Source organism: Bos grunniens, chromosome 9 (genome assembly GCF_055505025.1).
Source record: "Bos grunniens cultivar Pamir isolate PY7600 chromosome 9, Bosgru_T2T1.0, whole genome shotgun sequence".
Classification (NCBI taxonomy): domain Eukaryota; kingdom Metazoa; phylum Chordata; class Mammalia; order Artiodactyla; family Bovidae; genus Bos; species Bos grunniens.
This window is the reverse complement of record NC_141173.1, coordinates 40,034,622-40,050,561: the sequence shown is the minus strand read 5'-3', so window position 1 is coordinate 40,050,561 and position 15,940 is coordinate 40,034,622. Positions and strand designations below refer to the sequence as shown.

Sequence of the window (15,940 nt, the reverse complement as noted above, 5' to 3'; positions counted from 1 at the left end):
ATCTTGCAGTCCAAGGGACTCTCAAGAATCTTCTCTAGCAGCACAGTTCGAAAGCATCAATTCTTTGGTGCAGCTTTGACTACACAGAGCTTTGTTGGAAAAATGATATCTCTGCTTTTTAATATGCTCTCTAGGTTTGTCATACCTTTCCTTCCAAGGAGCAAGTGTCTTTTAATTTCATGGCTGCAGTCACCATCTGGAGTGATTTTGGCACCCAAGAAAACAAAATCTGTCACTGCTTTCACTTCTTCCCTTTCTGTTTGCCATGCAGTGATGGGACCAAATGACATGATCTTAGTTTTTTGAATATTGAGTTTCAAGCCAGCTTCTTCAATCTCCTCGTTTACCTTCATCTCGAGGCTCTTTAGTTCCTCTTCACTTTCTGCCATTAGAATGGCAGTATCGGCATACCTGAAGTTGTTGATGTTTCTCCCAGTAATCTTGATTCCAGCTTGTGATTCATCCAGCCTGGCATTTTGCACCATGTACTCTGCATATAAGTTAAATAAGCAGAATGACAATATACAACCTTGTCTTACTTCTTTCCAGTCATTTTGAACCAGTCATTTATTCCATGTCCAGTTCTAACTGTCGATTCTTGACCCGTGTACAGATTTCTCAGGAGACAGGTGAGGTGGTCTGGGTATTCCCATCTCTTTAAGAATTTTTCACAGTTTGTTGTGATCCACAGAATTAAAAGCTTTAATGTAGTCAATGAAGCAGATGTTTTTCTGGAATTCTCTTTTTCTATAATCCAGTGGATGTTGGCAATTTGATCTCTGGTTCCTCAGCATTTTCTAAACTCAGCTTGTATGTCTGGAAGTTCTAGGGTCATGTACTGCTGAAGCCTAGCTTGAAGGATTTTGAGTATAACCTGTTAGCATATGAAATGAGTGCAGTTGTGCCATAGTTTGAACATTCTTTGGCATTGCCCTTCTTTGGGATTGGAGTCAAAACTGACCTTTTCCAGTCCTGTGTCCACTACTGAGTTTTCCAAATTTGCTGGCATACTGAGTGCAGCACTTTAAGAGCATCATCTTTTAATATTTTAAGTAGCTCTTTGCTCAGTTGGAATTCTATCTAACTTCGTTCATAGTAATGCTTCCTAAGGCCCACCTAACTTCACACACCAGGACATCTGGCTCTAGGTGGGTGACCACACCATCATGGTTATCCCGGTCATTAAGGCTTTTTTGTATAGTTCTTCTGTGTATTCTTGCCACCTCTTCTTAATCTCTTCTGCTGCTTCTTACTGTTTCTGTCCTTTATCATGCCTATCCTTGCATGAAGTGTTCACTTGATATGTTGACCTGAAGAGGTCTCTCGTCTTTCCCATTCTATTGTTTTCCTCTATTTCTTCACGTTGTTCATTTAAGAAGGCCTTCTGATCTCTCCTTGCTGTTCTCTGGAACTCTACATTCAGTTGGGTATATCTTTCCCTTTCTCCCCTGCTTTTCACTTCTCTCCTTTCCTCAGCTATTTGTAAAGCCTCCTCAGACAACCAGTTTGCCTTCTTGCTTTTCTTTTTCTTTCGGATGGTCTTTGTCACTGCCTCCTATATAGTGTTACGAACCTCTGTCCATAGTTCAGGCACTCTCTACCAGATCTGATCCCTTAAAGCTATTTGTCACCTCCACTGTATAATCATAAGGGGTTTGATTTAGGTCATACCTGAGTGGTCTAGTGGTTTTCCTTACTTTCTTCAATTTAAGCCTGAATTTTGCAATAAGGAGCTCATGATTTGAGCCCCAGTCAGCTCCAGATCTTACTTTTGCTGACTGTATAGAGCTTCTCCATCTTTGACTGCAAAGAATATAATCAATCTGATTTTGGTATTAAAAATCTGGTGATGTCCCTATGTAGAAAGTCCTCTCTTGGGTTGTTGGGAAAGGGTATTTGCTATGACCAATGTGTTCTCTTGACAAAATTCTGTTAGCCTTTGCCCTGCTTCATTTTGTACTCAAAGGCCAAATTTGCCTGTTGTTCCAGATATCTCTTGACCTCTTATTGTTGCATTCTAATCCCCATGATGAAAAGGACATTCTTTTTTGGTGTTAGTTCTAGAAGGTGTTGTGATCTTTATAGAACCAGTCAACTTCAGCTTCTTTATCATCAGTGGTTGGGGTATAGACTTGGATTACTGTGATGTTGAATGGTTTGCCTTAGACATGAACAAAGATACTGTCATTTTTGAGGCTGCACCCAAGGGCTGCATTTCAGGCTCTAATTGACTATGAGGGCTACTCCATTTCTTCTCAGAGATTCTTGCCAACAGTAGTAGTTATTATGGTCACCTGAATTAAATTCGCCCATTCCTGTCCATTTTAGTTCACTGATTCCTAAGATGTTGATGTTCATTCTTGCCATCTCCTGCTTGACTATGTCCAACTTACTTTGATTCAGGGACCCCTAATATTCCAGCTTCTTATGCAATATTGTTCTTTACAGCATCAGACTTTACTTTCACCACCAGACACATCCACAACTGAGCATCATTTCCGCTTTGGCCCAGCCGCTTCATTCTTTCTGGAGCGATTAGTGATTGTCCTCCACTCTTCCCCAGTAGCATATTGGACCCAGTCTGACCTGGGGGCTCATCTTCCAGTGTCATATCCTTTTGCCTTTTCATGACGTTCATGGAGTTCTCACAGCAAGACTACTGGAGTGGTTTGCCATTTACTCCTCCAGAGGACCACGTTTTATAAGAAGCCTTCACTGTGGCCTGTTCATCTTAGGTGGCCCTGCACAGCATGGCTTATAGCTTCATTGAGTTATGGAAGCCCCTTCACCATGACGAGGCTGTGATCCATGAATTAGTTTTTACACATAGCTGTCCAGTTTTCCTAGCACCGTTTATTGAAGAGATTGTCTTTTCTCCATTGTATAGTCTTGTGTTCCTTGTCATAGATTAATTGGCCATAGGTGCATGTGTTTATTCATGGGCTTTCTGTCCTGTCCCATTAATCTGTATTTCTGTTTTTGTGCCAGTACCATACAGTTTTGATGAGTGGAGTCATTGGACCCGATTTCTCCAGCTCCATTTTTTCTTTCTCAATATTGCTTTGGCTATTTGGAGTCTTTTGGGTCTTTATAGAAACTAAAAATTTTTTTGTTTTAGTTCTGTGGTGATTTGATAGGGATTGTATTGACTCTGTAGATTGCCTTGGGTAGTATAGTCATTTTGGCACCATTGACTGTTCTAATCCAAGAACATAGAAGAATATCTTTCCATCTGTTTGTGCCATCTTTGATTTCTTTCATCAGCATTTTACAGTTTTTGGAGTACAGGTCTTTTGTCTCCTTAAGACAGTAGGTTTATTCCTTGATACTTTATTCTTTTTGCCATGGTAGTAAATGGGGTTTCATTAATTTTTCTTTATGATATTTTGGTTTTAGTATATAGAAATATAACGGATTTTTGTGTATTTTGAATCCTGCAACTTTACCAAATTCATTATGAGCTCTAGTAGCTTTATGTATCAGTAGTATCATGTCATCTGCAGAAAGTGACAATTTAACTTCTTTCCACTTTGGATTCCCTTTTATTTCCTTTTCTTCTCCAAAATTCTGTTGAATTAAAGTGATGAGAGTAGATATCCTTGTCATGTTTCTGATCTTGGAGGAAATGCTTTTAGCTTTTCCCCATTGAGTATGATGCTGGCTACAGGTTGTCATATATGGCCTTTATTATGTTGAGGTATGTTTCCTCTATGCCCACTTTAAGGAGGTTTTTTTTTTAATTATAAATAGGTGTTGAATTTTGTCAAAAGCTTTTCCTTTTGACAAGTGTGTATTGAGTACACCTTAAGTATGTACATACATACATCTCAAGTGTGTATTGAGATGATCATACGGTTTTTATGATCTTCAGTTTATTGATGTTGTATATCACACTGATGGATTTGCAGATGTTGAAAAATCCTTGCATCCTTGAGATAAACCTCATGTGTGTATAATCCTTTTAATATACTGTCAAATTCAATTTGCTATGATTTTGTTGAGAATTTCTGTACTTGTATCTATCAATAGTGTTCAGTTCAGTTCAGTCGCTCAGTCGTGTCCAACTCTGCGACCCTATGAACCGCAGCACACCAGGCCTCCCTGTCCATCACCAGCTCCCAGAGCTTACTTAAACCCATGTCTATTGAGTTGGTGATGCCATCCAACCATCTCATCTTCTGTCGTCCCCTTCTCTTCCTGCCTTCAATCTTTCCCAGCATAAGGGTCTTTTCAAATGGGTCAGTTCTTCACATCAGGTGGCCAAAGTATTGGAGTTTCAGCTTCAACATCAGTCCTTCCAGTGCATATTCAGGACTGATCTCCTTTAGGATGGACTGGTTGGATCTCCTTGTAGTCCAAGGGACTCTCAAAAGTCTTCTCCAACACCACAGTTCAAAAGCATCCATTCTTCGGCACTCAGCTTTCTTTATAGTCCAACTCTCACAACCATACATGACTATTGAAAAAGCCATAGCTTTGACTAGATGGACCTTTGTTGGCAAAGTAACGTCTCTGCTTTTTAATCTGCTGTCTATTTTGGTCATAACTTTTCTTCCAAGGAGCAAGCATCTTTTAATTTCATGGCTATAGTCACCATTTGCACCCCCCCCCCCAAAATAAAGTCTGTCACTGTTTCCATTGTTTCCCCATCTATTTGCCATGGAGTGATGGAACCAGATGCCATGATCTTAGTTTTTTTAATGTTGAGTTTAAAGCCAACCTTTTCACTCTCCTCTTTTCACTTTCATCAAGAGGCTTTTTAGTTCTTCACTTTCTGCCATAAGGGTGGTGTCATCTGTGTATCTGAGGTTATTGATATTTCTCCCGGCAATCTTGATTCCAGCTTGTGCTTCATTCAGCCCAGCATTTCTCATGATGTACTCTGCATATAAGTTAAATAAGCAGGGTGACAATATACAGCCTCAACGTACTCCTTTTCCTATTTGGAACCAGTCTGTTCTTCATGTCCAATTCTGATGTTTCCTGACCTGCATACAAATTTCTCAAGAGGCAGGTCAGGTGGTCTGATATTCCCATCTCTTTCAGAATTTTCCAGAGTTTGTTTGGTCCACACAGTCAAAGGCTTTGGCGTAGTCAATAAAGCAGAAATAGATGTTTTTCTGGAACTCTCTTGCTTTTTCCATTATCCAGCGGATGTTGGCAATTTGATCTCTGGTTCCTCTGCCTTTTCTAAAACCAGCTTGAACATATGGAAGTTCACGGTTCACATATTGCTGAAGCCTGGCTTGGAGAATTTTGAGCATTACTTTACTAGCGTGTGAGATGAGTGCAATTATGTGGTAGTTTGAGCATTCTTTGGCATTGCCGTTCTTTGGGATTGGAATGAACATTGACCTTGTCCAGTCCTGTGGCCACTGCTGAGTTTTCCAAATTTGCTGGCATATTGAGTGCAGCACTTTCACAGCATCATCTTCCAGGATTTGAAATAGCTCCACTGGAATTCCATCACCTCCACTAGCTTTGTTCGTAGTGATGCTTTCTAAGGCCCACTTGACTTCACAATCCAGGATGTCTGGCTCTAGGTCAGTGATCATACCATCATGATTATCTGGGTTGTTAAGATCTTTTTTGTACAGTTCTTCTGTGTATTCTTGCCACCTCTTCTTAACATCTTCTGCTTCTGTTAGGTCCATACCATTTCTGTCCTTTATCGAGCCCATCTTTGCATGAAATGTTCCCTTGGTATCTCTGATTTTCTTGAAGAGATCGCTAGACTTTCCCATTCTGTTGTTTTCCTCTATTTCTTTGCACTGATCACTGGGCAAGGCTTTCTTATCTCTCCTTGCTATTCTTTGGAACTCTGCATTCAAATGGGTATATCTTTCCTTTTCTCCTTTGCCTTTTGCTTCCCTTCTATTCACAGCTATTGTAAGGCCTCCTCAGACAACCATTTTGCCTCTTTGCATTTCTTTTCCTTGGGGATGGTCTTGATCCCTGCTTCCTGTACAATGTCACAAACCTCTGTCCATAGTTCTTCAGGCACTCTGTCTATCAGATCTAATCCCTTGAATCTATTTGTCACTTCCACTGTATAATCGTAAGGGATGTTATTTAGGTCATACCTGAATGGTGTAGTGGTTTTCCCTGCTTTCTTCAATTTGAATCTGAATTTGGCAATAAGGAGTTCATGATCTGAGCCACAGTCAGCTCCCAGTCATGTTTTTGCTGACTGTATAGAGCTTCTCCATCTTTGGCTGCAAAGAATATAATCAGTCTGATTTCAGTGTTGACCATCTAGTGATGTCCACGTGTAGAGTCTTCTCTTGTGTTGTTGGGAGAAGGCGTTTGCTATGACCAGTGCGCTCTCTTGGAAAAATTCTATTAGCCTTTGCCCTGCTTCATTCTGTACTCCAAGGCCAAATTTGCCTGTTACTCCAGGTGTTTCTTGACTTCCTAGTTTTGCATTCCAGTCCCCTATAATGAAAAGGACATCTCTTTTGGGTGTTAGTTCTAGAAGGTCTTGTAGGTCTTCATAGAACCGTTCAGCTTCTTCATTACTGGTCAGGGCACATAGACTCGAATTACTGTGATATTGAACGGTATCATCAATGGTGTTAGCCTATTATTTTCTTTTTGTGTGATATCTTTGTCTGGTATCAGGGTGATCCTGGCCTCATTGAATGAGTTAGAAAGCATTCTTTCCTCTGAAATTTTTGGAATAGTATGAGAAGGATAGGTATTAGCTGTTCTGTACATGTTTGGTAGAATTCACCAGTGAACCTGTCTGGCAATGACCTTTTACTTATTGGGAGTTTTTTTTTTTTAATTTTTAATCATTTATTTATTTTTGGCTGCTCTGGGTCTTCTTGTGCATGGGCTTCTCATTGTGGTGGCTTCTCACTGTGGAGCATGGGCTCTAGGGTGTGCAGTTGTGATGGGTCAGTTGTTCTGGGCTTCAGTAGTGTGTGTGGGCTCAGTATTAACAACTTCCTGTCTAGAGCCCAGGGTCCGTAGTTGTGGTACGTGGGTTTGCCTGTTCTGTGGCATGTGGAATTTTTCTGGACCAGGTATTCAACTTGTGTCCTTTGCATTGGCAGGCGGATTCTTAACAACCAAACCACCAGGAAAGTTCTCTTGGGAGGTTTTTTAAATTACAGATTGAATTTCATCACTGGTAATTTGTTCAGTATTTTCTATTTCTTCCTGGTTCGCTGTTGGGAGATTTTATGTTTCTAGGCATTTGTCCACGTTATCTAGGTTGTCCCTTTTCTTGGGATGTAGTTGTTTGTAATCGTGTCTTATGGGCCTTTGTCTTTCTGTGGTGTCAGCTATAACTACTGCTTTTCCATTTCTGATTTTATTGCTTTGGGCACTCTCTTTTTTTCTTGATGAGTGTGGGTAAAGGTTTATCAATTTTGTTTGTCTTTTCAAAGAATCAGCTCTTAGGTTCACTGATTTTTTTTTTCTATTTTTTTAGACTTATTTTTCTTTAAAAAAATTCTAAATTTTTTATTAGAGTATAGTTGATAACAATGTTGTGTTGGTTTCGGGTGTACAGCAAAGTGTTTCAGTTATATATATACATGTACCTTTTCTTTTTCAGGTTATTTTCCTATTTAGGTTATTACAGAATACTGAACAGAGTTCCCTGTGGTATACAGTTGGTTGTTTTAGTTCATAGTTTCATTGAGTTTTTTGCATTGTATTTTTTTAGTCTCTATTTCATTTATTTCTGCTCTGATCTTTATGCTTTTTCTTCTTCTATCAATATTGGCTTTTATTTATTCTACTTTTTCTAGTTCCTTTAGTCATAGTTTAGGTTGTTTAGTTGAGATTTTTTCTTGTTTTCTGAGGTAAGCTTGTATTGCTGTAAACTCTTTTAAACTGCTTTTGCTGTGTCCCATATATTTTGGATCATTGTGTTTTTGTTTTCATTGGTCTCCAAGTATTTTTCTATCTCCTGTTTGATTTCCTCAGTGATTCATTATTTATTTAGTAGCACATTTAGTAGCATAGTGTTCTTGCCTGGAGAATCCCAGGGACAGCAGGGCCTGGTGGGCTGCCGTCTATGGGGTCGCACAGAGTCGAACATGACTGGTGACTTAGCAGAGAGAGCATATTGTTTAGACTCCACCCTTTGTGTGTGTGTGTGTGTGTGTGTGTGTGTGTGTGTGTTTGTTTTTTTGGGTTTTTTAAGTTTTTTTCTTGTAATTGTTTTTTAGTCTCATAGTGTCTTCACAAAAGATGCTTGATACTGTTTCAGTTTTCTCAGATTTAGTAAGGTTTGTTTTGTGGCCTAGCATGTGATCTGTCCTGGAGAGTGTTCCATGTACACTTGAAAAGAATGTGTATTCTGGTACTTTTGAATGGAATCATCTATCTGTATGTATCTGCTAAGTGCACTTGATATAATATGTCATTTTAAGCCAACATTTTCTTAGTAGTTTTTTTGTTCTGGATGATCTGTCACTGATGTAAATGGGGTATTAAAATCCCCTTCTACTATGTGTCATTATTGGTTTCTTCTCTTATGTCCATTAATATTTGCTTTATCTATTTAGGTGCTTCTGTGTTGGGTGCATATATATTTGCAGTTGTTTTATCTTCTTTGATTGATCCATTGGTCATCATGTAACATCTTTCTAGGTCTCTTATAAAAGTCTTCATTTTAAAGTCTGTTTTGTCAGATATAAATATTGGTACTCGGGCTTTCTTTAGATTTCAATTCACATGGAACACCTTTTTCCATTCCCTCACTTTCTCTCTGTCTTTAAGACCTGAAGTGTGTCTTTTGTAGGCAGCATATACAGGTCTTGTTTTGTATCCATTCAGCCATTCTTTGTCTTTTGGTTGGAGCATTTAATCAGTTTACATTTATGATGATTATTGATATATATATATTATTATCACCATTTTGTTAATTCTTTGGGGGTTGTTTTTGCAGATTTTTTTTTCTTTCTTCTTTTGTTCTTATGATTTGAATGATGACTATCTCGAGTGTTATATTTTGAGTCCTTTCTCTGTTTTGTGTATCTTTTATAGATTTTTTGGTTTGTGGTTACCATGAAGTAGGGAGGGCTGTGTGTGTGTGTATGATTGTTTTCGATTGCTGTTCTCTCAATTTCAAATATATTTTAAAAACCCTTCATTTGTACTCTCTACCCCTCACAGTTACTGTTTTTGAAATTATTATACATCTAAATAGTTTGTGTATCTTTTAGCTGCTCATTGTGGATACAGATGATTTTACTTTTGTATTTTAGCCTCCCCAGTAACTTTGCATGTGGATGATTTACTACCTTTAGTGTATATTTCCCTTTACTTATGAGCCTTTTCATAAGTTTCACATTTTTAATTGTCATCTTTTCTTTTTTGCTTAGAGAAGTTCCTTTAATATTTCTTGTAATGCTGTTGTGGTGCTGATGAAGTCTTTTAGCTTTTGTGTGTCTATAAAACTTTTGATTCATCCATCAAATCTGAACAAGAGCCTTGATGGGTAGAATCTTCTTGGTTATAGGCTTTTCCCTTTCATTACTTTAAATATATCGTGCCACTCTCTTCTGAAAGTGATAGTTGCTCAGTCGTGTCTGTGAGTTTCCATGGACTATAGCCCGCCAGGCTCCTCTGTCCATGAAATTCTCCAGGCAAGAATACTGGAGTAGGTTGCCATTCCATTCTCCAGGGGATCTTCCCAACCCAGGGATTGAACCTGGGTCTCCTGCATTGCAGGCAGGTTCTTTACTGTCTGAGCCCCAACTAGGGAAGCCCCCACTCCCTTCTGGTCTGCTGAAAAGTCAGCTGTTAGCCTTATGGGAGTTCCTTTATGTTAACTCCTTGTTTTTCCCTTTCCAATTTTAATATTTTCTCTTTAATTTTTGTCATTTTAATTACTGTGTGTCTTGGTGTGGTCCACTTTGGGTTAATCTAGTTTGGGACTCTCTGTGCTTCCTGGTTTTGAATGTCTGTGTCCTTTCCCAGGTTAGGCACGTTTTCAGCTATTATGTCTCAAATGTGTTCTCAACCTCTTTGTCTTTTTCTTTTCCCTCTGGAATCCTCATAAAGCAAATATTTGTACCCTTACTGTTGTCTCAGAGGTCTCTTAAACTGTTCTCATTTCTTTATTTTCTCCACACCACTGATTTCCACTACTCTGACTTCCAGCTAGCTGATTCATTCTTCTGTATCAGTCTACTATTGATTCCCACCAGGATTTTTCATTTTAGTTACTGCATTCTTCATCCCTGGTAGGTAGTTCTTTGTATTTGTGGACTCTCTGTTGTAAACTTATAACTTCTTGTTCTGTTCATCCATTTTTCTCCCAAGTTCTTTGATCATCTTTATGATCATTACCCTGAATTCTTTCTTGGGTACTTGCCTATATCCACTTGACTTAGTTTTTCTTCTGGACTTTATCTTGTTTCTTCTTTTGGGGTATTTTCCTCTGTCACCTCATTTTCTGTAATGTTTTTAATGTACCTGGTGGGTTGGGTACCTTTCCTGACCTTGGAGAAGTGGCCTATCGTAGGCGATGCTCTGTGTGTACCGGCAGCACACTCCCCTCTCATCACCAGAGCTGAATGCTCTAGGGATGCCCACTGAGCTGGCTGTGTGATCCTTGTGTGGCAGGCTGACTGGTATGGGCAGTCTAGTAAGCTTGATTGGCCCCTGGCTGAGTTGGTTGCAGGCCCTGACTTCTGCAGAGGCTACCGGGGTTGCTCGTTGCTAGGGCTTGGTCATGCCGTGTCTGGCTGTGGAACTCCAGGGGTCCTGGGGCTAGTGCTGGCTCACTGGTCAGCCGAGTTAGGGTCCAGGAGACCTCAGGCAGGGCTGGTGCCTGCCTGCTGGTGGGTGAGGCCAGGACCTGGGGCTCACGCTAGCCCACTGGACTAGCTGCTCCTTTTGAATATTCAGTTCCCACCTGGGGTCTTCTGTGGCTAAGCCTTCCTGGAGTTCTCTAACAGTGATCAGCTCTGGTATTCTCTTTTATTTTTGGATTTATTCAATGGAGACAGCAAAAATCTTCATCCTCTTGAAACCAGTGTCAATTATCTGTCTTTACCAATAGACTGTGATGTACCCGTGGGCAGGGGATTACTTTGGTTTCTCTAGATGAACAAAATGTGGGGCATAACTTAAATGCTAAGTATTTATTGAATGACTAATACTTTACATTTGTGTACATATTTTGCATTCACCCACATTCCCATTCTTAAAGCCTGTTAGGACAGGTGGTATTATCCTGAATTTTCAAAGAAAATGACTATTTTTAAACTTCTTAATATCTGTAGACAAATCAGTTCCTTTTCCAAAGGGCTGCGTTACCATTAACAATCATGCGAAACCCCAGGGCACAGGATTTCCTTACTCCTAACGTATCATTAATGCAGTACTTGGATGCAATCTCAAAAATGACAGAATGATCTCTGTTCATTTCCAAGATTCAATATCACAGTAATCCAAGTCTATGCCCCAACCAGTAACGCTGAAGAAGCTGAAGTTGAACAGTTCTATGAAGACCTACAAGACCTTTTAGAACTAACACCCAAAAAAGATGTCCTTTTCATTATAGGGGACTGGAATGCAAAACTAGGAAGTCAAGAAACACCTGGAGTAACAGGCAAATTTGGCCTTGGAGTACAGAATGAAGCAGGGCAAAGGCTAATAGAATTTTTCCAAGAGAGCGCACTGGTCATAGCAAACGCCTTCTCCCAACAACACAAGAGAAGACTCTACACGTGGACATCACCAGATGGTCAACACCGAAATCAGACTCATTATATTCTTTGCAGCCAAAGATGGAGAAGCTCTATACAGTCAGCAAAAACATGACTGGGAGCTGACTGTGGCTCAGATCATGAACTCCTTATTGCCAAATTCAGATTCAAATTGAAGAAAGCAGGGAAAACCACTACACCATTCAGGTATGACCTAAATAACATCCCTTACGATTATACAGTGGAAGTGACAAATAGATTCAAGGGATTAGCTCTGATAGACAGAGTGCCTGAAGAACTATGGACAGAGGTTTGTGACATTGTACAGGAAGCAGGGATCAAGACCATCCCCAAGGAAAAGAAATGCAAAGAGGCAAAATGGTTGTCTGAGGAGGCCTTACAATAGCTGTGAATAGAAGGGAAGCAAAAGGCAAAGGAGAAAAGGAAAGATATACCCATTTGAATGCAGAGTTCCAAAGAATAGCAAGGAGAGATAAGAAAGCCTTGCCCAGTGATCAGTGCAAAGAAATAGAGGAAAACAACAGAATGGGAAAGTCTAGCGATCTCTTCAAGAAAATCAGAGATACCAAGGGAACATTTCATGCAAAGATGGGCTCGATAAAGGACAGAAATGGTATGGACCTAACAGAAGCAGAAGATGTTAAGAGGTGGCAAGAATACACAGGAGAACTGTACAAAAAATATCTTCAAGACCAAGATAATCATGATGGTGTGATCACTGACCTAGAGCCAGACATCCTGGAATGTGAAGTCAAGTGGGCCTTAGAAAGCATCACTACGAACAAAGCTAGTGGAGGTGATGGAATTCCAGTGGAGCTATTTCAAATCCTGGAAGATGATGCTGTGGAAGTGCTGCACTCAATATGCCAGCAAATTTGGAAAACTCAGCAGTGGCCACAGGACTGGACAAGGTCAGTGTTCATTCCAATCCCAAAGAAAGGCAATGCCAAAGAATGCTCAAACTACTGCACAATTGCACTCATCTCACACACTAGTAAAGTAATGCTCAAAATTCTCCAAGCCAGGCTTCAGCAATATGTGAACTGTGAACTTCCAGATGTTCAAGCTGGTTTTAGAAAAGGCAGAGGATCCAGAGAACAAATTTCCAACATCCGTTGAATAATCGGAAAAGCAAGAGAGTTCCAGAAAAACATCTATTTCTGCTTTATTGACTATGCCAAAGCCTTTGACTGTGTGGATCACAATAAACTGTGGAAAATTCTTCAAGAGATGGGATACCAGACCACCTGACCTGCCTCTTGAGAAACCGATATGCAGGTCAGGAAGCAACAGTTAGAACTGGACATGGAACAACTGACTGGTTCCAAATAGGAAAAGAGTATGTCAAAGCTGTATATTGTTACCCTGCTCATTTAACTTCAATGCAGAGAACATCATGAGAAACGCTGGGCTGGAAGAAGCACAAGCTGGAATCAAGATTGCTGGGAGAAATATCAATAACCTCAGATATGCAGATGACACCACCCTTATGGCAGAAAGTGAAGAGGAACTCAAAAGCATCTTGATGAAAGTGAAAGTGGTGTGAAGAAGTTGGCTTAAAGCTCAACATCGAGAAAACTAAGATCATGGCATCTGGTCCCATCACTTCATGGGAAATAGATGGGGAAACAGTGTTAAGACTTTATTTTTGGGGGCTCCATAATTACTGCAGATGGTGACTGCAGCCATGAAATTAAAAGATGCTTACTCCTTGGAAGAAAAGTTACGACCAACCTACATAGCATGTTGAAAAGCAGAGATATTACTTTGCCAACAAAGGTCCGTCAGTCAAGGCTATGGTTTTTCCAGTGGTCATGTATGGATGTGAGAGTTGGACTGTGAAGAAAGCTGAGCGCCGAAGAATTGATGCTTTTGAACTGTGGTGTTGGAGAAGACTTTTGAGAGTCCCTTGGACTGCAAGGAGATCCAACCAGTCCATTCTAAAGGAGATCAGCCCTGGGATTTCTTTGGAAGGAATGATGCTAAAACTGAAACTCCAGTACTTTGGCCACCTCATGTGAAGAGTTGACTCATTGGAAAAGACTCTGATGCTGGGAGGGATTGGGGGCAGGAGGAGAAGGGGACGACTGCCGGGAGCCGGCATATTGCATATTGAGTGCATATTGCATATTGAGTGCAGCACTTTTCAGGATCTGGAATAGCTCAACTGGAATTCTATCACTGCCGGTAGCCAGCGTGAGGAACTCCGCCCATGACAAAGGTCATGAGGAAGGAGGCTCGGCATACGCAAAGGCGGGATCAAGCCTCAGGAGTCTCCCTGGAAATTCTCGAGCAATCTACCCCCAAAACCAGAGTCTGCCTACTTTCTGCTTTGTGCTGTCACCTACACCTCTGACTTTACGGGGGGCTGTCCCCCACTACCTCTCTCTGCAAAAAGAGTTAGCTTACAGCTCCAGTTAATAATTCTTGGGTGTGACAGTGTTTCAACCTACAAACTCCTTTGGAAGTCCTCTAGCCTGCCTGAATAGGTTTTTTCCGGCAACATGTGATTGTTCAGAGCCTCCCAACTGTGAGAGGCAGGAGATGTTCTAAACTGTCTAAACACAGATTCCTTTGAGTAGTTAAAAGATTGATTAGAAATTGTATTGGTGAAGGGTTTTTCACTTGTTGGGCCAATGTTTGCTGCTAAGTCTCCATATCCCTTACCTACTGTGTCCTTGGCGGTGTATTGATTGATATAATGGGTGTATAGAAATGTAAGCAGTCGCCTCAATGTTTATAATCTTGGACCCTTGAGTTAATTCTTTTCTTGATTGAGCCCACCTCACCTTTGCCCTATAGGAATGCAACTTTCTCCAATGCTTTTTGGAGGCTGGCGCCTGACTTTAAAATAATCACCTTTAGAGAAAAATAAGTTTCTTAAAATGTTAACAGGCTTCCTGGCCAGAAGATGATGTAAATCACCTAAACTTTTGCATATGATAAGTTTGAAAGCCTGACTTCGATAAGGATCAGGAACTGCTGTCTTTGCATGCCTCTACCCCTTCCCCCATTATCCTCTATGCACAACTTAAGGTATAAAACTGCTTTGGAAAATAAAGTACCTCCTTTTTGTTCACCGGAATTTGGTGTCCCCATGTCGTTCTTTCTTTCACCTTCTAGCTAAATTTTTCCTCTGAGGCAGGGAAGCTTGTCAAGCCTACTAATTTTGCCTGGGCTTCTAAGATCCGACCGGGGAGGCCTTAGTGTCTCCTCTCCTTCGGGAGAACGGGAGGACGCCTGCGGCCTTCGTAGGTGACATTAATTCCCTGCTTTGGAATTTTATTCAGTCTCTTTTCTTCAGTGAATTTTCCTACTGAGCTATCCTTATTTCAGCCTCTTTTCTTCACTGAATTTTACTGAGCTATCCTCATTCTATTACTCTTTATATCCTTAATTAACGTTTAATTAAGCAATTGTTTCCTGATCTTCGCCTACGCCGTCTCTCCTTCGAATACCCTGGTTCAGCCGGGGCTGGTCCCCGGCAGGTGGCGCCCGAACAGGGACTTTCGAAGGTAAGCTCCCCAAAGCAATCAGAGCCATCAGCCCTATTGCTCCCCGTTCTCGGAACAACTGGGTGACCAGCCCTCTTGTTCCCCCACGGAGCAGTTTGGGTGACCAGCCCTACTGCTCCTCCCTTGGAACAGTTTGGGTCACCAGCCTACTGTTCCTCCCCCGGAACAATCTGGGTCACCAGCCCTATTGTTCTTCCAGTGTTCGGGACGGCTAGGACCCCACTCAAGGGTGCCGCGGACCCCCCTGTAGGATAGACAGGGCGAGAGGAGTGGGAAGTGTTGAAAGTGTTAAAGAGTTAGACTTAGAGAAAGAAAACGGTTTTCTGAAGTTAAAAGGCCAAAGAAGAGCCTGATCTTTTAAAAAGCTAAAAGCTTTATCTTCTATTATATTTAATTTTCTGACATGGGTAACACTGAATCAAATGAAAGACAGCTCTTTATAGGAGTAATTTTACAGTTATTAAATAAAAGAGGAATCAAAGTTAAAAAATCTACCATTCAATCATTTTTTTCCTTTGTACAAGAGCATTGTCCCTGGTTTCCAGATGAAGGCTCTGTTAACTTAGATGTCTGGGAGAAAGTAGGAAAACAGCTAAAAACTTACCATGCCGAACATGGCTCAGAAAAGGTGCCTAATGACACCTTTTCCTTATGGAATATCATTAGAGATGTCTTAGACCCTGCCCCGGATTCAGAAAAAGTACATCTTAAAAGGGATAGTGAAGAAAA

At 40.7% G+C, this 15,940-nt stretch overlaps 1 protein-coding gene across 7 annotated transcripts in view; it reads left to right on the top strand.

Moving 5' to 3' along the window:
* Window positions 1–15,940, top strand: part of SLC60A2 (solute carrier family 60 member 2) — a 96,354-nt gene that overhangs the window by 25,277 nt on the left and 55,137 nt on the right. Inside the window, exon 4 of one of the 7 annotated variants that reach the window (XM_086317282.1) lies at window positions 11,531–11,805. The exons of the other annotated variants lie outside the window; for them this stretch is intronic. Within the exon in view, the coding sequence (XP_086173408.1) occupies window positions 11,531–11,790 (260 nt within the window). The 3' untranslated portion in view covers window positions 11,791–11,805. Of the gene's footprint in view, window positions 1–11,530; window positions 11,806–15,940 lie in introns of those variants that run through there. 7 annotated transcript variants of the gene reach the window in all.